At 36.6% G+C, this 27,146-nt stretch overlaps 1 protein-coding gene across 1 annotated transcript; it reads left to right on the top strand.

The window, feature by feature from the left end:
* The first annotated feature begins 3,747 nt into the window (after positions 1–3,747).
* Positions 3,748–25,578, top strand: LOC117608740 (virus-induced RNA 1). The gene is made up of 4 exons (XM_034334301.2): positions 3,748–3,999; positions 18,640–18,852; positions 24,582–24,697; positions 24,979–25,578. Exons 1-4 carry the CDS (start codon positions 3,933–3,935, stop codon positions 25,267–25,269), a joined length of 687 nt encoding a protein of 228 aa, XP_034190192.1. The 5' UTR covers positions 3,748–3,932; the 3' UTR covers positions 25,270–25,578.
* Positions 25,579–27,146: the final 1,568 nt, after the last annotated feature.

Raw genomic sequence — 27,146 nt, 5'->3', positions numbered from 1 at the left:
TTAGAAACGGCGCGATAATAGCCCGACGGCAAATTTTTCTCGGAAGGAGTTGAATAACGATCGCAAACGTCATTCGGTGGTTTGCCATGGCCGCGTGATTCAAAAGCAACGTTATTTGTCGTTGATTCGATGAATGGTGAAACCGGAATGCAGCTTTCCAAATTGACATTCAGCCGATGAATAAGAGTAAATCACTCCACGTGTATGTACACGTCTGTCGTTCGTTGTACACACGTTAGCACGTGGAACAATGAAATAGAAGCGTGTACAATATACATTTAACCCGATGGAAGTGTATTTATCTTTTTCGGCCGGATAATGCATAGTTCGCAGGAATACATACATACACCGTGCAACAGCATATCGTGAACGTAGAAAATCAATCAAACGTCGCGAAACATTTTTACTATAATAGCAAAATAATATTTTTTAATTGTTTTCTTTTAATTATAGACCCCCACAGCATTTGACATGATTATTAGTTCGTGGAAAGTTTATTAAAGCGAACCGGTTGAAATTCCTAATTTATGTTATGTAATCTACTTTTGTTTTCCTCGACCAAATCGCGCAATTCAAGAGCTCTCGAATCTTCTGAACACATCATCGTTTCTACAGGTATACCATTCATGTTGAAGGAGGAAATACATATGTAATATGTAAATGTAAGTGTATATATGGACGATGTTATTACGATATTTCCAGCTGCGATGACTCAACATTTGCGTCGCACAATCGTGCTGGTACCAGTCTCATCGTCAGTCAGAGGATCGCATTTACTGTCATTGCACCATTAGTAACTGATAATGAGAAGGCTGCCGCCACATTATCTAAAAAATATTCGGTTGACAATTCTCCACATGACTATTGTTATGTCTTGCAACGTGAATAAATAACGCTATTTCTATTCGGACCAAGTTTTCTTTTAATGTAACGCTTATTTTCTAGAAACTCGTTTATCATCGTAAATAACTAAAATAAAAATAGAGCTTATCAACTGCACGCTGCGCTGTATTAACAACTTGGTATTATTAGAAACTTCGAGTAACTGTTTGCTACTAGTAATTAGTGAAGCAATTAGCAGTTTCTATGAAAATTCTACAAATATGAACACTTGTTAGCTGGTAAAAATTATAGTACATAGTTACAATCATATCTCCAGCCGTTACTTCGTTTCTTCGTTTCTTCGTTTCTTCGTTTCTTCGTTTCTACGAATCGCGTGTCCGATAAAAGCGACATATAAATGTTTACGTAGTAAAGATATATTAAGGAAAAAGGAAACTGTCATTGCAATAAAATCATACGGAAAAATTATTCTCTCGACAGAATCGTGAAGCGGACATACTATCTACGCGAGACTTTATGGAGATCGATAAAACACCGGAAATCCCCGTACATTTGAGCGCGACCTGCGTTGTTTACGAGACACCGAATTAACGCTTGTGCCTAGTCTTCCCAACGAAATAAATCCACGGGAACTGATGATCGTTCGATTTATTCTATGCTCGAATTTCACGACTTCAACGAACCAATGGAACGGAACATTGTATACAGAAAGTGAATTGATCCGGCGTTATTACAGGATATCGTAGAATTAACGAGGATTCTGCTTATCAAAAATTTCTTTTATTTTATTTTTCGATGGATTCGCCGTTGCCCATATTATTTTATCTAGTTGACATCTGACCTCTTTCCGTTGGTATTTTCTATCAGTTATTATTAACTATTGCATGTACAAAAGGTATGACAATAATCGACAAGTTTTACAAGTTTTGTAAATTAAATTAATATAAATTAAAAGATACCTTTTAGAAAAATTTTTGTTTCAATAAAAAGTACGAAGATAAAATCTGTATCAAATAAATATTTCGAATAATTTTCTAACTTTTCAATGTCAATATAGAAATGGATATGCAGGTTATTGATACAAGAGTAAATCGGACCATATCCACTGGTGTGATGGAAAAAGTTAAAATATTATGAAAACAAGATCGCAGTCGTTTGGTGAAACGCAAATTTGCAAAATCGCCGGCGATCTGGAAAATTCACCGGAACAGACACAGCTGCGTTGATGAAACTTCACTTCCAATTCTGTATTCCACGCTCGTATAATTGCTAAACGTGCGGCATAACGGTTCGTACATGCGACCTTCAAGTATCGGGCATTTACTTATACGGCCATTTAAACTATTTGATCAGTGACCCATGGAAATCGTTCCATTAACTCGTAAGATAGACTATGACTATCCGTTTCTTAAAAAATTCATCAATAAATGGTTAACAATGGCTAAACGCGTGCCATAATAGCTCGTACATGCGACCTTCGGGTGTCTCAGACATTTATTTCCACGACCATTTAAATGTAACTTAAGATCAGTGAATCATGGAGGCTGTGAACTATCAGCGTTCAAAGCACACTACTTTTTAAGTCGAAAATAAAATAGAAAAATATATACTTAAAGAATAGGAAAGCATGTTAAAAAAAAAAGTGAAAATTCCTATACAATTTCATTCAAGTTTTTATGAATATCTTTTAATTACAAAGTTACATGATACTTCGAAAGTGGATTATTTACTTATCAATCGAAAGTAATACCACTTTACGGCAATTATATGAACCTATCTTGGCAAGATACCTATCTTGTTTTTCCATCTATCCTGACAATTTTCGTCGATCGGCAGAAACTCGTTTTCAAATGTTCTGATTTACCTTGCATCTCTCGACTCGAGATTCGTAATGCTGAATGCGACGTGTGTACTTACATACATATATGTATATCCGTTTCAGTTGAAACGAGGTTAAAAGTTAAAAAGTCTACTTATGCCTTTGACGATTACGACTAATTATTAAGTATTCCACCACTGCTGTTGCGTGTACAGTTACTCTTTCGTTACGGATAGATGAAATGATCAGTTACATTGGTCAGTAAACGTGTCATTAACGCGTTTCTTTCGTGTAAAATTTTTTAATATTGCCAGAGGATAAAAAAATAAAACGTGTACAAGTTGGTTTGTCGATTGAAAACACGCGAACCATACATACCTATATCGTATGTACAAACAGAATTAACATTTGAAATGACGACAGTTAAAATTAAAATAAATAAATAAAATAAATTGAACGTAATTAAATCGATTAACAACGGAATGATTCAATGTTGAACACCGATTTCTAAGAAGACTTATTATAAAATTATAAAATTATAAAATTTAATGTACAATTGAAATGTTACGTTTGAAACACCAGTTCCCGAATTTATATGTATACAATACTTATGTATATACCATAAGCGCTAAAAGTGTGATGCATAGGAACGTATCAGGGAACAAATAACGCAGCTGCAGCTGACTGTTATATGTCCATACCTTTTGTAAACTATTAGCTGCAGCAACGCCTTTCAAAGTGTTTATGCCCGATCATTAACATAAAATGACATATTCGTGATTCGAGGAACAATAACAGAATTTGTTCGTCATGTTCACGGAGTTGTCCATTCCCTCTCATTAATATAACTGCTTTCATTATGCAATTCCTGTATGAAGTTTACGACCACCATTAATACCATCAACAATAATGTTTACACAATTATTAAACATCGTACAGCACAGAAGGAGATTAGTAATACCGAGAAAAATCGCGTCGTGAGTCAAGCTACGCGCCGCATAGCCACGTGACAGGGAGGTCACGTGACCGGCGCACGGAGCGTCGGGATTGGCCGAGCGACGGACGAACGGTCTCATATAGAGTGGCACGAGGTAAAAGCCGTAGCGCAAAGCGTCAAGCGAGTTTGAGTGAGCTGGTTCCGTGAATGACCTTGATCCTCTCGTGTGTTCTGTGACAATCTCGTTCCTCCAAACCGAAGCCATCAGTACTAATCGAATCATCGTTGTAGAAAGTTATCCGAGCAATTTCCAAACAGCACAAGAAAACGACAATGAAAACCCTCAGCGGCGTATTGTTGGTGGCGGCGTGTCTCCTCGCATCCACGCACGGCTTCCCCGGTAAGTACACCACTTTCTTTACAATTACATCGTTGATTTTTAAAACGAAAACGAAAACGAAAACGAAAACGAAAACGAAAACGAAAACGAAAACGAAAAACTACGAATATGTGTATAAAGGGACAATTTGTTTAGAAGTAATTACGGTGACAGATGGATTGTTCGCGTTCAACGTTAACTAATTTTTCTCCACTCGACGACAAACTTTGACGCACGTTTTCATTCTAAACTCGTAGCTTCTTAAACGATCCAACGTTTTTTTCTCGACGAACAAATAAACGGACGTAGACAAAGCGGTCGAATTCCTTGGCAATAGTTAAGGTCATATTCGTGATCTTGTCGCGTGACAGCTGAGCAAATGCTGCTCCCAGCGAAAGGAGCATGCGTGTACATGCGCGGAAGAGATATACATACATATAGATGAAGGTTATAGGGCGCTCGAAAAGTTACGTTCAGTAACCACAACCTGTTTGTTTTGTACAGAACGTTCAATTTAGGTTACAATTCCGTTCTTCTCGTTTTCTCATCTGTAACTTTGATAATGATGTCATAAAGGGATTTCGAATACATATTAACCAAAAATAAGGTCAGGAAAGAAACCGATTCAGGATGTCGAGTGACTCATCATAACAATTGTAACGACTGGATCAGTCCGTTCGATATCGAGTCGTCGCGTCGCGTCGCGGAGAATTGAAAAACATTTTTTTCGTTTGTTTGCTACGAACAACGGGTCTCGTGTCGAATATTTATCACTGTCGTACGATATACCTATACGTTTAGAATAAACGTCTCGAAACGTTTAATAATAAACATGAAGAATAGATAGAGTTGGTAGTTGAGCAGATTAAAGTGAAATAGACTCGTTTGTAACGTTCGTTCCTTGAATATTCTACGACTTTCTGCTCTGTGAATCCTTCCGCTTCTGAATACGTTGAGGCATGTACGTTTGTAAATGGACTTAACTTTTCGCGGAGGGAACGTTTTCCTGCCAGAACAAAGCCATCTTGCTATAAAACTTGGCGAATCAAGAGCCGCTTGCCCGCTGCTGTTTTATACAATTTTATACGAAAAGTTGTACGCTAGATAAGCGTATGCACAAAATACTCATTTTTTCGCGTTCTTCGTCCGACGCGCGACTTGTGGAAACGGGAATATTGCCAATTGGCATACGTCTACTTCATTTCCACGGCGCCGAGCCACCACGCCACGTCTTAATATGGTGCATCAATTAAAGTTATGCCGCTTTAAGAATTTAACGTTTCGCTCTATGCGCGACGTGGCGTTGAAATTACTTTAATTCTTCAACACCGAACCCTGGGTCAATCGTGACCTAAACTTACAAAGTATACATATATGTATAAGGATATTATGTATAATTTTTAAACGAAAGAATTTCATATATTATTATTATTATTATTTGAGATAATTGTCACCTCGTCTTGTAATATTTAAAGCATTTTTCTGAATAATCAGAAACTTGTGGTACTTGGACCGTTTACGAGGTACATACATAGTAAGGAGATAGTTCTTAAAGCATCCAGTCCTTTGGATTGCTATGAAATTCACTTGGACCGTAGACTTTGCTAATTAGCGTCGGCGTCGTTTTTATTGGGCCGTAGGGGGGAGGGGGGCTCGTTTAATTGGTGCCGTTTCGTTCCGAAGATAATTGTTCAAATGAATTTCTGTCGAACTTCAGTTTACTTCGTGTAGTTTTCATCCAACTTTCCTGTCAGTCAATTATTTGATAAATGTAGGTCAAAGCGTTCTCCGATACCGGGAAAAATTTAATCCATTCTATATACATACCACTTTGAACGTTATAATTGAATAAAAGGCGAAAGAAGGTAGTAGAAATTACGTAAAATGAGGAAAAACAATGCGATGCCCTTGTAGATTTCTTAATGGGTTGACTTTAGAACATCCCATATACATATACGCAGTGCTTACACTCTGTAACTACGTATTAATATTTGCAACAATTTACAAACCCCAGTGTAGAGTTAGATGAATAAATTGATGACTGCTTGTGGAACATATGCAAGTGTTAGTATTTCTCGGTACTTCACGAACATGTTTTTACTCTGCAATTGCGATTCGTTCCACAAGCAGTCATCAATTTATTCATCTAACTCTACACTGGGGTTCGTAAATTGTTGCAAATATTAATACGTAGTTACAGAGTGTAAGCACTGCGTATATGTATACGGGATGTTCTAAAGTCAACCCATTAAGTAGTTTCATATATTCAGTAAATATATTATATTTTTATAATAATTCGTAACAGAATAAAGATTTCTTTCCATGATGTGCTAAATATCTACTTGATATTTCAGCGAATTAGTTTAATTTCTTTCCATTTTCGTTCAAGAAACGTGAGATAATTTGAGAAAAGTACTCCAGACATTGAGAACACAAACTTAGGTAAGAGGTGTCCAGTTATCGATAATCTGCGAATCAATACTAACGAAGATAAAAGCAAACAGTGTGTGTATTTGCTCGGTCATATTTTTACAAAAGAAATCTCTGTATTTACCTGTTATCGAAAGAAAAAAGGAAGTTGAGATGTTAGTCTTGCAAAATTAGTATAGAATAACATCAGCATTATCGAATTCGATAACTTTAACTGATTCTTGCCATAAGCTTTATTTGACATTTTGACTCATTGGTAACATGCACCAACAATGATAGCAATAACTGCTAATAATAGTTACTTATCAAAATGGGTCATAGGATAAACAGAAAAAAAAAAAAAAAAAAAAAGAAAAGATGAAACTATAAAACTCATGACTTCCAGTTGAAGATCTATATTGTACTATGTAATACTTTTTAAATATACATTTTGATTATAAATACCCCTTAGCCTAGTATTAAACTCCGCAACTTAGCCCTAATCTAGCTCCAACTCGTATAATCTAACCCTACCCCCATAACCCAGACCTAGCCTCCCCTAAACCATGACCTTGCTCCAATCCCCATAATTTAACACTCCCACCATAACCTAGTCCTAACCCTGGAACTTAGCTTTAATCTTTCAACTTTGCATTAATCACCATAATATACCCCCATAACCAAGCTCTGAGACCTTCCAACATATCGTTAGCCTTAACTTTTATTAAATTAATTAAATACTCTAGATTTTTACTAATAAAGTAAATTAATCTATGGGCTTGTAATAACAAAATACATTTTTATTTCTGGTTCAGTAAAACGTAAAAAGTGTAAAATACGTTTAAATACGTTTAAATACGTTTGGTAACGCGAACCTTACTCGATGAAGAGCGAAAATAACTTTATGTTACATTTGTAATTTAAATTAGCATTGATAATTGCTGTTTACTGTTCAAAGTAGGAATCATGGGAGATTAAACGGTGGATTTGAATAAATGATACATATTAAAGCTGTTGGTGACGTGTATGGTCGTCCGAATAATAATTAGTAATATAAATATAAATTTATCTTTACTTGGGAATTACTTATGACTTTTAACATATACCTACATATAACGTGTGTGCTTCTGATAGCCCCGGGTTCCAGAAATCTGCAAGGGGTTTCACTTCCTCCAGTGACGAATTCACGCGACAGTAACGCGTCCAATCGATCATGATCGCTCGTAAATTAATTTGAACCACGGGATCGGCCTGGCCAGAGTTTAATTATGTCGCGAATAGGATACGTGACTAATTACTTCCGACGTCGTTCGATCATTAATTACTTTATCCAGCATATCGCGAGGCCGTTGTCGTTTCTCTTTTTCCACCGTTCGACGTCCACTTTCTTCCTCTATCTGTGCATACGTATTTACGCATCCGTTGCGAGCGTAAATAGGATGTTTGCGCTTCCTCGCGCCGTTTCGTGTCACGCTCAGTTGCTCGGTTTATTGTGTACATATACGTAAATACCTTTGCCTCCTATCCACCGGCTTAATAACCGTCTGCTACCGTTTCTCCTCTCCTTTCATGCAAAAAATTCGTTAACAAACGGCTGAATTCTAGAATCACGACGCTTTTGTTATTGCGATACGCATGATATAAGATGAGAATTTAATACGTCTTTCATATTCTGTATTTTACTATGTTTTGTTCTACTGCGGATGTAATGCGATGCACATGGGTTCAGTTGTATCGACGATACGTTTCTAATATAAATTAACAAAAGCCAGATTGTATCAACACGAGACTAGATCCACAATAGGTACAGCTTCTCGGAATCGGATCAAGGGAAGGTCTAAGAGTTAACGACCTATCTATAACGAATATGTATCACCTGATCGGGAGAAGAATTTGTAATAACGCAAGGCGTGCACAGATTGATTGAAATTAGGGTCAGCCAGTAAGGGTATGCTTTTCTTGTTAGTGTTTCAATTATTTTATATCTGCGCACGAAACGCAGCCACCGATTATCGGCAAATGGTATTATTTTGCCCGTCGAGAACAGGCCAGCGATCCGTGTTGGCGCAGTGTGGTGTTGTTCGGCTTGCCTTGAATGGCACTGGCAGCGTACAATATGCGCGGCCATTAGGTATGCCGGCCGCGTCGCAGCGCACTACCTACCGCCTTCCTTCGAGTAATTTAAATGAAAAAAGCCAGCCAGCCAGCCAAGCAAACTGCTACCGGCATGCTTTTTCCCTCCCTCCGATGATAGCTGCATTCGTTTCGCCGTCCTTTAGGTCAGCTCTAACGCACGTTCTCTAGGGGGGTCAATTTAGCGCACAATCATGAAACACGTTATCAACGATTTAGCTTATTGAGCATTATGGGAACCCACGGGAGGGCATATCATAGTTGCTGACAATCGATGAAGGGGCGATAAGATAGTCGTATCTCTACTCACCTCTACCTATTGTTCTGTTAAATGCAACGCTCCTTGGTCTCCAGGATGACCAAGTGAAAAGACTTCGGATGTCTTAATTAGATTCTACATACCTTCTAAGTTTCATGGTTGTTTTTTCAAAACTGACAGAGTTACAGCAGATTTTCTAAATCAGTGTTAATTAATTGACCTTTATTCTTTAAAAGGGAAATGCTCGATCAGCTTTAGGACCACCCTTGAAAATTTCGAGAGAACCTATCATTTTGTGAAGCACTATGTGTTCTTCCATTTATTCCACCGATGTAAATCAGGCTTAGGATTCTATAATTCTATCCATTTTTGAGTTGGAACTATTGGTATATCGGATTCGATGTTCGTCGAAGCTTATTGAGATACGATAATAGGAGAATGAGCTACCCACTCTACAGCTGAAAAGTATTTCTCCGCCATTAACGCATTTGCGCCAGAAGGGAATATATCTGTTCATTTAACCAGCTCATTATCCAGGCAGCCGGATATATCTACCTGCGCATGGTCAGAGCTAATTAGATATAGGAATTTATGCCAACTTCTCATAATACAATGATTATGTGCACTTAGTATTGGTGTATGTACCTAGTATTAATAATCGAAAAACTGTTTATACTATATAATATATAATAAAAATGGCACAAAATGATTTTTTCAATTACTAAAAGTAGTTTTCTTTATTGAAAGTTAATCTAATCAGAAAAATCATACATGTAGTCAATTTAATTATACTTGATGTCAATCTAAAGAGAGGACAGTTTAATGATAGATTACATAATTTTCAAGAGAAATAATTAATGAAATAAATGAATGTCTTTACTTTCCTTTCTATTCCACACTGTTCAGTTAGTTATATTATATCAGGATCTAATAGTTCCCATTCACTACGATTCCACTCCTACGCTACTTAAATTGGTTTCCTTTCAAATACATAATTTCATTTAATAGTTAATTTGAAAATTTAATGAATTTAATACTATTTTAATAATATTTAAACGCGAGCCCGGTGGTAGGGGCGGCTTTGTATATTATGGGCAACTAACAATAAGAATCCATAAACTGTGAGAGGACAGTGCTCTGTAGTGAAAAAAACACGAGATACATACTTACATCTGCGAAGGAGTCGTGTGTTGCGTTCCAGATAACTTGCAATGTATCGCTAGAAAGGACGTGTTAGGATTGAACTTTTGTTCCATCTTAGAAACTATGTAGATACCTGCAACTTACATTTAAGTCGAAGCGAGCGTCCGCGTTTTTGAAAATCAATACATAAATACATACTTATGCACACGTGGCAGATAAGGAAGCGCAGAAAGTTTTAGAGAAAAGTTTCGTGTCTTTTAGTTTGGTAATATTAGGGCGGTTGTTACACTTTCTAAAAGTTTATTTTGATGAAACTAAGAACATACTGAATGCTTTGAAGTATAAACTTTTTTTTAAGACAATGAAAATTTCTTTTTTTTTATTAAAATTAAATCTAATTTCAACTATGTTTGTTTAAATTACACTGAAAAGCATCTCTTAATGGTATAGTATGATGCAACACACGTTATATAAAAACGTAATGTAACCATCAGTTGTAATAATGTTAAAATATATTTGTTAACGTTACTGCTATTTGAGACACATGCAGGTATACTTTTACAATTACACAGTTTCGTAATATGGCTTTGAATGCGGTTGATTTATCGAAATAAGAAGTAAATTAGTGTTTTCCGTGACGGATGATGTACCAGAGAGGACCGCGAACATCTATGATGTAATAATCTAACATACGATTGTGTTATACATTGAGAAAACATACAGTTTAAGAACAAATTAGATTTTAATAATAATTATTAAAACACACATATCGTAGTGTATTTTTTGAAAATATTAATTAATGCTTCAATTTTATGAATAATGCTTAAAAAGTAATATTTAACATATAATTATGAATCCTTGCCAAAATTGGAAGTAACAATGATTATTACTCTACCAAAATTAGTATGGCTTATCTTATTGGTTGTATTACCGAAAGAGAATTAGAGACAGAGAAACGACAAAGGTATTCTTAAAACATGCACCTCTTAACAAGATGTTGATAAGGCGTGAAAACTTTCAAGTCTCGTATAATTTCGTATAACTGTTCACGCCGAACTTCCCATATTAACGCTTCGATCCACGTCGACAGAGACGGGATAACACCTTTGTGAAAACGATTAGTTAAATAGCTTCGAACTGAAAGGGGAAGATGCTGCTAATTTTGCTGAGTATTTTATCATTTTTATCATTTTTATCATTTTTATCATTTAGTCCAGTTATACATAGGTACCTTTTACTTGATCTTCTCTTGTAAGACATAAACAGTTGCAATTTGCAATATTTTAACAATTTTTTAATAGAAAGTCAGCGCCGAATTAAGGGGAGGTCTAAGGAGAACTGCACTTTCTAAGGGGATTCCTTCTAAGTCTTCCATTTACTATGTGAGAAAATATTGATTTTAATAAAAATAAAAATTTTTATTTTTGAATACAATTTATCAACCAAGGGGGCTCCTGAATATTTGATAACCCTTGGTCCTATAATTAACAATAAAATAAATTTAGTTATTTTTATTGAAATTTCGAGCTTCAATTTGATATACATGATAAGTATAAAATTTTGTAGTAGCTACTTTTATACGATGAAACCTAATTGAAAATTTTTGAAACAAATTGGCCATTTTATCTATAACAACCTAAATACCTTGAGTGTTCGGAGCGCAATCACCGTTTCGATTTTACGTTATGTACAAAGAATTATGGAAGCGTTCGGTCAGTCGACAGACAATCCAATTACTGGCGAGTTGCGAAGCCATAAACTTCGACCCCTGTGGTCGCTAACTATCGAGTAATTATGAATAGTCGAGTGCATATCGCGCGTGGAAATCAGAATTGAATTGGTTAGTTGGAAATTCATTTGGAACCAATCACAGGATCAACCCCCTATTATCTCTCTGTTGTTTCTTCATTCGTTTAACTCTTTCACTGGATGAAATTTCGACACAAAACACGGATTTATAATAACGACAGATATTCTTTGACGAACAATGTAGAAATAATTTCTTGTCAGAGACATACGAATTTTCTCTTATAATAACAAATATAGCACTCGTCAATTTTCAGAGTATAAAAATGGAAATGTTAATTCATGCAATCTCTTAGTATCCACGGAGGATGAATAAAGACAAGCAAATCATTGTATGTATTCCAATCTGAGCGAGTGTGAATGTACTCCGTTCACCTTACAAACACTATTGCAGCGATAACGGTTTATAATTAGCAATTCCAAGCGAATGGAGTACTTAACGATCCACGGAAGACACGTTTTGATTGGCATTTCGATCGACGTCGGGTTATTGTCGTTGCGCTTCATTGCTCGAATAACTGCAACTTGTTTCTCAGTTTTCCTCGTTCCATCGATCGAAATCATCCATCACGAAATCGGTACATTCATCGTGAATTGCATGTTACGAAATAGCTGGAATAAAATAGGAGGTTTCATTGCCTAAAGCTGTTTGTCGGATAAAAACCAGAATGCTTCAGAATGTTTCAGAATGCTACAGTTACCTTTATTCAGCTCGATTAACTCGTTATTCTAGCTGTACTTTTTCAAAAAGCTTAAGATTCATTTTTATTTGGATATTTTTAATCCTTTGCAGAGATGATGAGTGGTTTAACCGTTTGAGTGGCAAATGCTTTTCTTGTTCCGTGTCGAAAAATAAATAACAGGAAATCTTACAAAATCTTACAAAAATGTAAAATTAAATGACAGGGTTATCGCGCTACATAATGCATTTTTAGCATAAAACTGGCACAAAAATTTTGAAAAACAATAGCCGCTCGATAATTAAATTGCAAACACGCTAAAGCCGGCCTTGAATCTGCGTATGCTTTCATACATTACAAATAGCAATATGTATTATAAATCTCGTTGCATTTGGAAAATATGCAAAGACCTCGAAAATGTACGCACAATTATTATCCATCTGGTAAACAGCTGCGAATGACAGGTGTTAACCAGTGGAACTGTCGAAAATTTTCATTAAACCTGTAGTCTTTATTAAACTGTTATTACGCCGTATCGCGTGACACAATCAGAGGATCGTGATAAAAATGAGAGGAAAAAATTGATTCGATTCGATTCGATTCGATTCGATTCTGAGGGAATCCTGACTAGGTAAATTTGTACGTATTAACGTGGCCGGTTACGCAACGCAGAACAGTCGGACGCGTATCGCATTCCGTGTCGCGTATCCAGAGACGTGAATTGAATTTTAAAAATTCATCATATAAACCCGATACGCGATTACGTTCGCTGAAACTAAACCGATCCGCATAATTTGCTAAACGACACTGACGCTCTATAACGCGCGTTTTATATCAATACTCCGGCTACGAAGAACGTGCTTACTAGAAGCAAGAATGATTAAGAAAACATCGATGGATATAATAGGCGATTCCTTATTAGTTTCTGCTTCACCTTCCATACGACTCGAGAAGCTTACGTAATGGGATTGCTCTGACAATCAGAGGATAAGCTCTTTTAGCGACGTGACGAAGAGATATATGTACGTATGTATGTCCATGAACCGAGAACTGTAAAACATTCGATAAGAAATTATTTGGATAATAAAAATATGAATAAAATAAATTTTTCATTTCTTAATAAAGGGTGGACTGAGACTTTTTAAAATTTCCCAATTTTCTGAAATTATTTATTCCTTGAAAATCTGCTTTAATAGCTACCTTGTGGCTCTGTTCCTATGGGCAGTTACATTGTACATATATCCCATCTGACTACATACCGCCATGTTTCACGGCTGTTCTCCGCGCTGCAAGATTCGTGACAAATCGCTGACAGGTCATTGGAAACGTTAACCAAATCAAGTAGGATAACATAAGTGAATGAATGAATGTTTCTTCATATTTTTTTTGAAAAACAGCCTATTACATCCTTTAATTACGATTCAGCAATCACGTACATAGGAAGTTGTAAAAGAGCGTATCTCTATTCGAGCATGAAGTTCATTGTACCGTTTGCCGATGTATTACGACACGGTTGTTGGCCGTAGCTAGGAAAACGTGTCGACGATGTGCAGAGAGCCGGTCGCATTCCAAGATGAGAGTTGGCAGAGGCAAAGAAGTGGAACGACTTCCAATTATCGACAGCCTCTAGCGCGGAAGTGCACGCGTTTCAAGGACTTGGCGAATCATCGTCGAGAACTTGTTTCTTCGCGATGCATGCCGCACTTTCCATCCATAATTCTGTATCTATATACTTGTATACTATATACTATATACATATGTAGTTTCCTGCACGTTTGCGCAACTTCTTGGCAAGGGCAACGAGCATAACGAGGACAAGAGATATCCTCTCTCACGGTCAACCGTATATCCTTTCGAGCCAGTCAGCTGCACATATGCATTTCCTACCGCCACGTTACGTTACACGCGCATGTACCTATGCAATCAATTTCATTATGATAATTCTTCTTCTTCTTTATTACAAAGAAGCCTCTATTACAATTCGAATGCGACTTCGAATGTGATAGCTGGCCCAAAAACTTTAGAATGTTGTGTAGCGATTGAATGATTACTACAGCTAAATCTCTCATGTTCTTTGAGATACTATGAGATCTATGCTCACGCTCCTCCCAGTAACCTTAATGTAAATTTTGCAACATATGCAATATCTTTGCGTGAAATCTTGATTCCGGTTGTGAAGATTATTATCAGTACATATTTGAGTATTTACGGTCTGTTGCCTCCTGTTTTATGGTGTCGTAATTTTCTTCAGAATCACTGCGTCTTTAGATTCGAAATGAAGGTAACTGCTATGCTAACGAGACATTGAAAGTTAGCAAGGATACGAGTTGAGTAAATGTCATTATAACATCCTAGGCCGTGAAAGTATCAAGGTTCTGGTAAATGTTAACAGCGAATCAAATGTCAACTATTACAGATATATTATGTAGATATGTATAATTAAGGGATTTAAATTATCATACCAAGTACGTTAGAATTTCGATTTCAAGTTTTCACAATGCTGAAGCGTATTGTCGACGTCGTTTTTAACGACGTGAACCTTTACCTTTGCTCTCTTTCTCCTTCATTTTTTGCTCTCTTTGGCCCGTCAAGCTGGATAAGCCTGTCCTTCTCCCGCTCTGATAGAAAGTGGAACTTCGCAACGGATGCACCACCACCGCACCGCACCGAGATGAAAACGTTTCAACCACTTATCTCACCGAGATTTCATATTTTTTGCGGAGCACGCTCGCACCGGGATATAATTTTTTCCGGTTACATACCTGTTTGCCTGACGTCCGTTAATCTTCTACGCGTTCAGCTTGCAAAAAGAACTTGATACACGGAGATGATCCAGATCTTAGGAAGCAAATTTTAATTTAATTCTATTTTCAAAATATTGCTTTATGAAAATACTGAAATGTGAGTGAAAATACAAATTCGAGTTATGTATGTTTCTCTAGGAGAAACATTATCATCCGCTTAATTGCCGGCTATTAATTCAAGTGGTTGTGTCAATAGTTATAGCTATACTAAGAGGTTCATCCTAATATTGGTTCGTGCTAGTGTCATCGAGGAAGCCGTATCGACGCTGTGTGCATACGTACCTTGTATACCGTTCAGTATACCATCCAGTGTAGCTGTGTCGATGCCCCACTGTAATTACTATAATTACCCGATGTCCAGAACCAGACGGTCCGCGTTTCGAACGGCCGAATTGATAAGCGCCCCAATTAAGCGCCTCGCCACGCCACCGGATAAACTTTAACGAATCCCACAAAATCACCGAACGTGCATTGCATACGTCGCGATTTCGTTTCGTTGCCTCGCTCTACAACATGGTCGCGTTAATTTCCGCGACAAACCGGATTGTCTGGACCGGCTAAACAGAACTTTTGCTGCTGATCGATCGAACTCGAACACGCTTCAAATTTCCTTGGCATAAAATTCAGAATTTTTCCACGTGAATTTAGATAGGGGGCCCTTTTTAGGTAAATAAATACGTCCCAGTGTATTATTATTATTATTATTATTTTTAGTTTTTTCTCACAATGAACCCATGAAAATGCAAATAGGAAAAACTTTGGACTTGACTAAAAATTTAGCAGCTGAAAATCAGGTAGAATCTCTAATGATCTATCAAAGTTTATTACACTCCGCCTGAATCATCCGGTATTCAGCTGCACCGGAACTCGTCGATGCAGTTTCGGCGGGGTGAAAGAAGGGAGGGGGAGAAAGAGAGAAAAGGAAAGGGAAATATCAGTTTTTTGCTCATCGTCAGAGCATGGGCTTCATGGAAAAGAAATGGAATTTTGCCAAGGCTGAGCCGCGCGGTTAGAACGCCACCGTGTATTTTATTCTGCAGTCAATGGCACTCGCCATCCACTCGCCGTACTTCTACACCCTTCCCTGTTTCCCTTTTTGCAGGCATCGCATTAAACCTGCCTAATGCCACTCGGGAAAGAGTGGAAGGTGGAAAAAAAGCAGCCGATAGATCGATCCGATCCGGCTCGAATTTCTCAAGGGACCCAGCTAGTACAGCTAGTACAGCTAGTACACCGTGCTAGATTTCCCGTTTTCCCGTTAGATCCGACATTGAATAAGAAATTAAAACGTAAACGATGCGATCGTGTCACGTGTTTGATTCGAAGGGAACCCACGAAACGAAAGTAGGAAGTAATAGCGAATTCGTCTGGCAAGAATCAACCCCTCCAGGGCAGAATTCAATAAAGGGGGAGTATCTTGTCGTCGACGTCGTCTGTCAAAACATTTCATTTTGCGGTGGCAATCTCGACGATTTTTCATCATCCTGACTCTCGTGAATTTCCCCGAGAGCTACGATAGACTGCGCCCGCTCCGAGCAAAAAGGGTTGCCAGGCAGAAATTAGATTTAATCAAATAATTCACTCCGACACGTTTTTCGTTCGTCAATATGAATTGACGACCAGCAAATTGGATAATCGCCAGAAATGTTGGGGGGAAAAAATTCGGTGACTTCGTGGAATCTGGAGTATTTATTTCTCGTTAGATTGTTCTCTATTTCACTGACATGTGCAGTGACAGAAATCTACGTTTTGGTATAATAATCTCAACAAATGGGGCCGGGGGGGGGGTCGCCATTTTTCCTGGAGAAACCTACTATGCTCGATACTGTAGAAGAAAAGTCAAAATTACTAAAATTCTAAATAAAAACTAAAAGTATTAAAAACAGTTACCTAGAATAAAGAAAATTATATATGTAACAAGCCTTTTCAACCTAAAAGTATCTGAATAAAGTTTGCAGACAATAAACAATCAGCTGTAATTCAGGAAAAATAATATTTATCGAAAAGATTTAACTTATTGCTACACGATCCAGGTGGTTTTAACATTCGTTATACCACGACTCGAGAAAAAGAGAAGTGATTAGGTATTGAGACGTCGACAAATGACCGACATAGATTATCACGGAAAGACTGATATTACATTTATTAGCGTGCGAATGAATAGTCGCAAATAGGTAGATCGATCTCATTAAGGAATAAAGCAAATGTACTGTAAGATATTACCTGCTGTTGCTCCTACGTAATAACAATCTTACGGCTTTCCGGATATATTCGATACCAATCTGCTACGAACGAACTCACCTGCTGATTTTCTCAATGATTATTTCACCGATGAATCAGCAGTCGAAGAAACGAATTGCATTAACACCTTAACTGACATAATGAAAATCGACATATTCAATAAGACATGGATCGTTTATTTTGAAAATGGTGTAAGTCCATTTTTAAAAAATAATTTATTTTTACGTGAACAACTAAGGGGGAGGGAGGGGCTTTTTCAAATATTTTTTGAAAAGCAAAAGAAAAGTGAAAAAATTATGTTGACACCTGTTCGAGAGTTATGGTTGTGTTTTGAAACGTAGAAAAAAAAAAAAAATTGACAAATATTTCTCACTACTCGCTATGCATTATTCGGATTCTTTTGTACGAAAGTCGATTGTACAGTTTTACATTTCACCTCAAACGGGCTGTCTCGAAAAGATTCAGCGTTCTTTGAAGAAAAAGAAGCGTTTGATATACAAACGAGAGGAGGCTGTTTAAAAGAAGAGTCGATCGATCATTTTGAAACGATACCATGAAACTTTAGGTACACGCAGTGCTTTGACACATTACAAATGAGACGTCAGGTGGTCAACTCCCCCACCTACACCGTTTTTTTCTTTCAACCCTTGTCTAGTACTACGTGCTTATTGATTACCGATTGAGTTTGTCCATGCGTATCAAGCTGTCTGCACAGAAGTACAGAATCCTGCATTTTCTAGCTGTAGCAAAGTGAGGTCGATGCCACTAAAAGGGCTGAACGATAAATCATTTCGGGAAATTCCTTGTAAAGCATTAAGTGCTCTATGGCTTCTGAAAGGATCCTGCTCGCGACGAGCAAGAATAATTATATCCTTGCCTTGCATTTGCCGCGTTTCAATTCTAAACGGCCCTCGACGCGACTCGGTACGGTACTCTGAATTTTCGCCGTATACCATTCCTTTTAAGGTAAGTAATTCACCCTTAATTTTCAGATTACAATCCTGACAATGAGAGAAAGGTGTAATACACATTGATGTGTAATTTAAAAACGCGTTTGTTATAACATTTCGAACGTCTGATTGTATCTATCCGTTAACGATGCTTCTAATTTTCCTTCCTTTTGCTATAATAACTTTTTAAAATCACTTGTTTTTAATTATAACCATTTTGAAATTTCCTGTTTCAGGTGCACGTGATAGCGACAGTGATGAAGAGAAAAATAGTGACACGATTTTGCTGCTGCCAAACGGCTCGTCAGTTCGTTTCATGCGACCATACGGTGGTGCTGGTTTCCCTGATATGAGCTTCGAGGACAGTGATAGCGTCGAGAATCCAACTTGGACATGGAACGGGATGTTCAGATCGAATTTCTTAGATGGATGGTATTCGCGTATACAAGGTATGCGAAAGACAATCTTTACCAGAAAATAGCTGAGTTCAACAGTTTAAGTATTATTGCAGTTAAGTATTGCATTGCACAGATATCTCTCCGAACCCATTCAAAATGAAATTAAAACATTTAGTAATTAAGAATACGTAGTATACACCGAAAGTAAAAGCACCGAATTCAATTGTAGAAGTAGTTTGAATTTTTTATTTACACCCACAATAGTATGGGTATATGAAAATCTGGATAAGAAAAGAAAGGATTTTATTTAGGTAATTTTCACGCGAAAAAAAGAAAAGAAATTGAAATTTGGTGGGTCAGCCCCAAATAGACTTGTACCCTGACGCGATTGGAACGACCGCACGTGTGCCGCAGAAACGCGATCACGGTTCGACAAGCACAAACATAAAATTACACGGATTCGCGCTCGCAATCGTGTCCGTATTCCGCTTACATGCGGTTTGTCAAACGTAACTTCCGGTACACGGTGCGCGCGATCGGTCTGTACATATACATACATACATAAGTACAGTAGGGCCCGATTGTCGTTTCCCGTGTTGCTGATAGTGCTGATACGTGAAAGTATCCGCGTCCTCGTTGTTGAAATTTCTCCAATTTCCAAAGCTTTATTACGCTCTTCGCTCTGATGACATGATCGCTTTAGATTTTAGATCATGGAAGAAAATGACTTGCTCGTTAAATGAAAACTACTCGAACGACTATGAAAATGATGATTGTAGCGTAGTGTGTTTTCTAGGTGCACGCTATACGCATATTGTTATGCATGCATGAAATGCGCTCTGTTGGTAGGGATGGCATTTAGAAAGCCATATTTGACAATTCCTGCAGATTCCAGTTACGTGATGTGATTATTAAATCACCTTTTAACCCTTTCGCATTCTTGGACAGAGTGATTTCATTTGGTTTTTTAGACGAATGGATCATTGGCATAACTAGATCTCATAAAACATAGTAGCCGTTAAATCGATGTAATTATAGAATTATATATCGGCGATAAAGAAGACGGTCGTTCGGACTATACTAATGAAAGCAATTAGCAAAAATTACCGTCCTAATTAGCTGGTCGTGATTACTGCGGTATCGCGGAAATATCTTCTCCTTCCTTCTCTGCTTTGTTTCGCTCTGTAACGGAAAATTGATTTTATAGTCTTCAAGACGAGCGCCATCTGCAATTTGTTGCCAATTCCATGAGCTTCTGCTCACGTTTCCCAGAGCAATTTCATGAATATATCTGCATACTGTTAGGATGAGTTTCGGAAAGAAGAAGGACGAGGGAAAAGAAACGGCAAAGAAAGAGATGCCTCACAGAGATGTCGTCCGATGGGGAAAGATTGATTACATTATCGCGTGGAATTCTTAATGAAGCCGCGTTTCAAATCGTTTGGCGAACTTGGCAATTTCATTTTTTTGATAAACATCACCTTCTCATTTTATTTTTTTCATTTTTAAGAGGATAGCAGGGTTGAAACTGTATTATACTATACTAATATTTATAATATTAGGTATATACAGTTTATATTTAAATAATTAAGGATTTATTTTTCGAATTGAGTGCTTCAATTTGGTATTGACCTACCTAACTAGATAGGGGCCAGAATTTCATAATTCCAGATTACCACTGTTCGTTCCAGAGTTTTAAAATTTCAGACTTTCTAAATTAAAATTAAAATGTTCCTAACTTATCCCCTTACTTTATAGGGGATGCTTGTTAAAAACCTTAAAAAATTAAATTATTTACTTAGCTAAAATTTTCAACTAACGATAAATCAGTTTGAAACTCTACAAATAGTCTCTTTTGATAAAAGTTAATAAAGTTGACGAATTTGAAAGAAATGTGGAAGGAGTTGCGGTGAATTCCATGCTCGTGATAGCATTTCCTCGAGAAATGAAATTTTTTTCCATTGCTCTAAATATTTCATGTAGCATTAGGCGAGGTGGAATTAAAAACGCGTTCTAATTACATTTTTCGTGACGGAATTCGCATTGCAACCGGACGCGCGAGGCTTATGAAAGTTACGAATCGTTTGTCCTATAAATAGATAAATATGCAATATAAAATATCTGAAAAAAAAACACTCGAAACTCTTGGTTGGCATTCTTAAGCAGCAAGGTCGGCTACATAATATGTAACGAGACGTAATTCGAGCAAGGAATACTTTCACCTTTGAAAGAGCCCACAGTTACCTACTTACGTAGCCGTTGATCTCGAAACAAACGGAGAAAAAGAAGGGTAATCGCGGGGCTGCTCGATCCTGTCTCGTAATGAATTACGAGCTGAATTGCGAGCCGAAAGGTTTCGGTGAAAGAGCCAGTAATTTTCGGTAATCGCCGATTGCACGACCCGATGAATCGTTATTCAGATCCATGTTACGTACCCGCTGTTAGCCAAAGTGGAAGAAAGGTTCTTCAGGATTAAAAGTTGCCGAATCGATACCATGATTGATGAGAAAGTAGGATGAAAATGAAGGATGTAAAGAAAAACGGAAATGAAGGAGAGAAATAGCTGTTTTAGAAAAGAAATTCAAAAGCAACATAGTAGATAATCCTTTATTCAACAAAAATTAGGATTCGCATACTTTATAATATGTATAATAAGTTACGTAGAAATAATAATAATAATCTGAACTATCGGAACTATCAAACTTTTAAGGACCACCCCCTTGAATCGTAAAAAGAAAGGACGATAGGCTATTAGAGTGGTAATGTAAGGTAGCATTATACGTTCCACCTTTCGACTTGTTCTTTTGTAATTACTTGCCGGCAAGGATTCTGAAAGCGATGTCATGGTCTCGTTTTACCGGTTTTTGAACACACCTCGTTTATTCTTACATAATTGAATATAGTTCCCTCGGTGAACAAGGTGAAATTATTAAGACCACTAGAAACCAGAACGAAGGATAATAAGCTGATTCAATAATGAATCGAGTCTTTATTTCGTAGCTCCATATATCATGGAATTTATCAAATAAATACATACATGATAACAATTTCTACAATATAATTAACCCGTTTCTGTCCGCCGTCTTTAATAATTAATCCTCTTCATTACTGATAATACGCTTTGCAGCATTAATTCTAGATATTAAATTTTAATAAACAATGATTATAATTGTGCTTGATAAAGCATGGTACGTTCACAATGAAATCAAGCTCTCCTAGGAAAAATGCTGATATACATATTGATGTTAAAAGTAACTCGAGAAAAAATAATACGAGTTTTAATTATTAAATATCATAAAATTTATAAAATAACTGAAAAGTGTGAATTTCATTTCATTCGAAGAATATGTATCTACTGCGAGTAAATACAACCGAGGAAGTTACGTTTCCGTTTTTCCTCAATTAACTTTACCTTGCTTGTCTTAAACATTAATTTTCTTTTTTTTTCTTTACGATACGTTTGCTAATGTTCGGATCGCCAGTGAGTCTTCGCGGTTGCACAGATCGCTCGGTTGTAACGCGATAAAACGTTATTGCCCCGATGCAGTGGCGGCTGTCCTAGTGTAGGAACGGAAAAGTGAAATCGCGGCCACAGACAGGGTGGTCGTGGAGCGACACGAAATCGATTATCGAGAAAATTACCATAATATCGTTTACGTTGACGTTGACGTTGACGTTGACGTTGACGTTTACGTTTACGTTGAATCGGTGCTCATTAAGGCGACGAATTTAAAGAGAATCATTGCGATTTTCGGAAAGCCAAATTTTCTCCGATTCTTTCGATGTTGAAGTTTTTCGAATAGGTCAATAAATAAATATTTAAATATTGGAACGTTTTGATGGAAGAAACTTAAATTTCTAAGCTTCTTGCTAATAGAAGAAGCATACCCATCTAAGTACAGAGCGTTTTTTGGAAAAAATTGAAAACACTTTTCAAAGACCAAATTGCAAAATGGGGCTCTGTATAATTTTTTAATATTAGATATAAAGAAAAAGTAAAATTGAAAAGTCATAAATTTTACAAAATATTCAGTCGTTAATGTGTTAACAGAACTTGTAAGTAACTCATACACAATTCCAAGGTATGAAAGAGCCCTCTTTCATCGCTCGAGAAGTACATACATACATAATTCAATTTCCGTATCAAAATCCTCATAATACGTGAAAAAAAAAAATAGTGAATCTCTATCTCTGATGCTTTCACTGTAATAGGCCATTAATTCATAGGCCATTAATAAATGGAACAGCCGATAATTATATCCAATCGCTACGCGCTGGCTGACAATGAGAAACAATTACCAGCAATTATTTAGCATTTTCGTATCTTTGACGACAAACGACCACAATATATGTACTATGTATGTACATACATACACATATACACGCAAGACTGTTATTTCGATGGTAAAAGACACAGGATTTTTCTCTGGTAACGAGAACGTGGTCGAATAATGAATTGGTGACGTATCCTCGTTAAGATTCCACGTATGTACATACCAATAATTAATCGATATATAAGGTAGGTCATTTTATTCCTCATTGTAAACGTAATAAAATATACTAAATCGATCGCGTTATCACGTGTCCGTACATTCATGGCCTCGATTCGAATATAAATTATTGTCACATTGTCGACTTATTTACAGTGCCAGTCTTATCCGTTATTTATTAGGTGGATTTCGAAATATACCAAGTCTGACCCCTATTTAATAGCGTGAAAGTATCTTAGAAGGAGATGAAATGTATAACACTTTCGACCCAAAATGGTATACTTATCGTTAGGGAAACGATAAAATTCTGATTACAGTCTGATTATATTACCTATAATTCATACACGTACCACTTCTATCTTCACGTACGGTCATTGTAAAGACTGTTCAATAGAGAAGCATGCATTGCTACCGCTATTTAGAATGACAATACTGTCAGGAGCTGGAACATCCTTGAATGTGACACAGAAAAAATCGCATAAGGTGGAGCAATATTAAGTCATTACTCACTCAGTTGTGCTGATAAGACGATTAAGCATCATTTTCATAAACGATTCTATAGAAGCAAATTATAGTTTCTATTTTAGTCTCTGCCTCTCCTAGTAACCTGGCCTTAATGTTTCTGTACTAGCTTCTTAAATTATTTCTCAACTTCATTCCATGCTAACAGTGCAAGTTCCGATTGTTCTCGATTTAAACGCTTCGGACGAGACGACGATGTATCTATTACTATCTGTGATCGTTTATGAATGTGTAATTGAGAGACGATATTAAATATTTTATACTACTAATAAAGCTAAGAGACCTGACCCACCCCTACGCGCGCCCAATCCTATACTTGCTCCGATACAGCTGAAATATGTAGAAAGTAAAATTTATACAAATTTCTATTTCTACTTACCACTTACTTACATTCTTCGAGTTCTACTAGAAAAAATTTTGTATAAAATTTCTAAAAGTAGAATTGTTAAAATTTTGAGAAGACATATCAGCTCAACGGGCCCGGATATGTTAGGAGGTATACATATATGTGTCATTCTCTAACGCTAAAAATATATCAATTCTTGCACCATTTCTCAAAATATTCCTATACGATTCGAACACGTTCCATGAACTTTCAATATTGCATTTCGTTCTTCAATTTCACATCTCTGATGTCCTTTCCTTTATCCCTCTTGCTTCTTCTCTCATTCCACTCATATTTCTTTTTTTTTTTACACAAAAAGTAGGGAGAAAGACATACGATGACAGATTCCAACTTTTTATTTCTAATCTCCGACCTCTTTTCAGCTCACATGAAAAGGTTGAGGGATCAGATCGCTGGCATTTTGTCACGTATTCCCGAGGAAGGCGTCGTGCCCTCGGTCAAGATTCCTGAAGGAGCAAACACTACTTCCACCACCAAGGTGGGTCCGTCTGGCTCGTTTAGCTAATCATCAATTATTAGTTTTATTGACAAATCTATACTTTTCTTTAACGTTTTCTTACATATCTCTCCAATTTTCAAATCATTCGAATATGTATATTATATTAATTAATAATGTTCCTTAACCATCGGGCAGCAAAGTCTGGATGAGAAGGAAATTAATCGAAAATTAAATGTGTAACTTTTAAACGAAAGAGTTTCAGATATTGGAAGAATAATTTTAAAAAAGACTTCCGCTGATTCACTTCTGTTTGCTTCCAGATCATCGATGGACACGTAGTGACCATAAACGAAACGACCTACATGGATGGTGACGACGAGTTTGGAACGCTGATCCGCATCCGCGTTATCGACGTGAAACCCCAAAACGAGACGATCTTGTTGACCGAAAGCGCAGCAGACGCGGAAGTAACCACTTTGCCAACCATAACGACCAGCAAAACCGCCACGAGCAGAGATGAGAACACCACAACACCGCCAAGAAGCGTGGAGACCGTCGAGGATAGCGACAATGAGATACCGAAGAACCAAGTCGACACTCTGTCTGCTTAAATTGACAGAGCTAACATAAACAGCTTAAAATATATCTGTTAGCGTTAGAATCCATTGAATCCGAAAGATGGTTCATTTTGTGATGCTCAGGTATTCAAAGTGATACTCATGAACGTTCAAATCTTTTTATTTTTCAGTATCATTTTTTTTTTCTTTACAAATCTATTTCAACGTTCTTTTTTTTAATCTTTAGTAGCTCGTTTGTTTTGTAGATTTAATTTCTTTTAAATCAATACACTACTGGAACTATTTTCAGGTACGAAACAGTATAGAATTAAAAATGAAAGAATTTATTAATTGGCAAGGTAATTCCATATAGCATATACGGCATTGCTAAAATAAAAAATTAAAATAGATTAAACAATTAGTCATTGACACCTTAACTACCATAACCCAACGATAGAAGAATTTTAAGTCGTGTAATTAAAATGTCAAGAGACAGAATTTTGTATACCGGTAAAATTACATTAGTAATTAGAAGTAGCAAACCAAAGCACTAAATCGAAAAATAAATCCTACCCTATCCCCTTAGTATAAGCCACTGATAAAATACATCATCAATGAACGAGTTACTCTAATGAAAATTAATAAACCATAGAAATAGGACAAAAATAGAGGAAGGGAGATTTCCGTCCGCCATTAAACCTTCTTTCGGATTCGAGCTGATGATTCCTGTGCGAGAAAACACTGTAAAGATTCGCGAGATATCAGAGTGTCAACTATCATAGTGCTATAAATTGATTTATGCATTATATATATTTACATGTTTTCCAGTAGTTAATAACCGTATATTTATAAGTCGCCTGTGTGTCGAAGCAAACACGGTTGTAATGTTTATTTGAATCCTATAAGATAAAGATGGGCATTGTGGCAAGGACAAGCTACGTATGTATATGAACGTCTAAACTACACATCTGAAAATCTTAAAATTGTTTATTTGCCTATTCAAATATTTATGTATCTTGTTCCTGCCCTCATGCCCGCAGCTTCTTGTATAAGATGTACCAGCAGTAGTGAGACTATGATAATTTACTACAGATTGTACTATCTATGGTAATTCGATCGTGATATGGTTTGAAAAGAAACAAGTATATCTTTCCTAATTGAAATATTTCTTCGAAATTCTATTTTTCCATTCCTCTATTTCTAAAGGCCTCCCATTAAGAATATAATAAAAATTTTATACGTGTATATTAACCTTACTTGTAGTAGTCAACCGTATTTTATTTATGCTAATGAGTAATTGGAGAAAACGTTTAAACGACGTTCGTTTGTAAGTATGATAAGAAAAAACAAGTGCAATTCGATATCGAACAATTTAAAGATATACCTATTCTTATTAATTATTTGACTGAGTTTGGATCGAAATATAAAATTGTAATAGAATTATAAAGATATATTTTTTAATAAAAGAAAATGTGTTAGCATAAAGAATAAATATAGTTGGCATAATAGGGTAATTTCTTCCCCTTCCTAAAGAACACATTTTAATTAATTTCATAAAAGTTGGTTCTTGATAAAAGTTCAACAGCTAGCATATAAACCAGTGAATCTATTAAATTCAAACTCCGTAAATATAATCATATTTTATTATTCCTTCTGGCTAGCTTCATGTAGGTGTATGCAAATAGTGTTACTGGTGCTTCGGGGTCCGAGACACCCCAGGTTCGAATCAGGTCGTACCCATCACTATCCCGAACAAGTGAGTTTCACGATTTGTTCGTTTCTAGGTCTTATATTTCGCTAGATTCAGTCGTACCCATCACTACCTCGAACAAGTGAGTTTCACGATTTGTTCGTTTTTAGGTCTTATATTTCGCTAGATCCGGTCGTACCCATCACTAATCCGAACAAGTAAGTTTCATGATTTGTTCGTT

Source organism: Osmia lignaria, chromosome 2 (assembly GCF_051020975.1).
Source record: "Osmia lignaria lignaria isolate PbOS001 chromosome 2, iyOsmLign1, whole genome shotgun sequence".
NCBI lineage: Eukaryota > Metazoa > Arthropoda > Insecta > Hymenoptera > Megachilidae > Osmia > Osmia lignaria.
The sequence above is the reverse complement of the archived record's forward strand: the minus strand, read 5'-3'. Positions and strand labels throughout refer to the sequence as shown.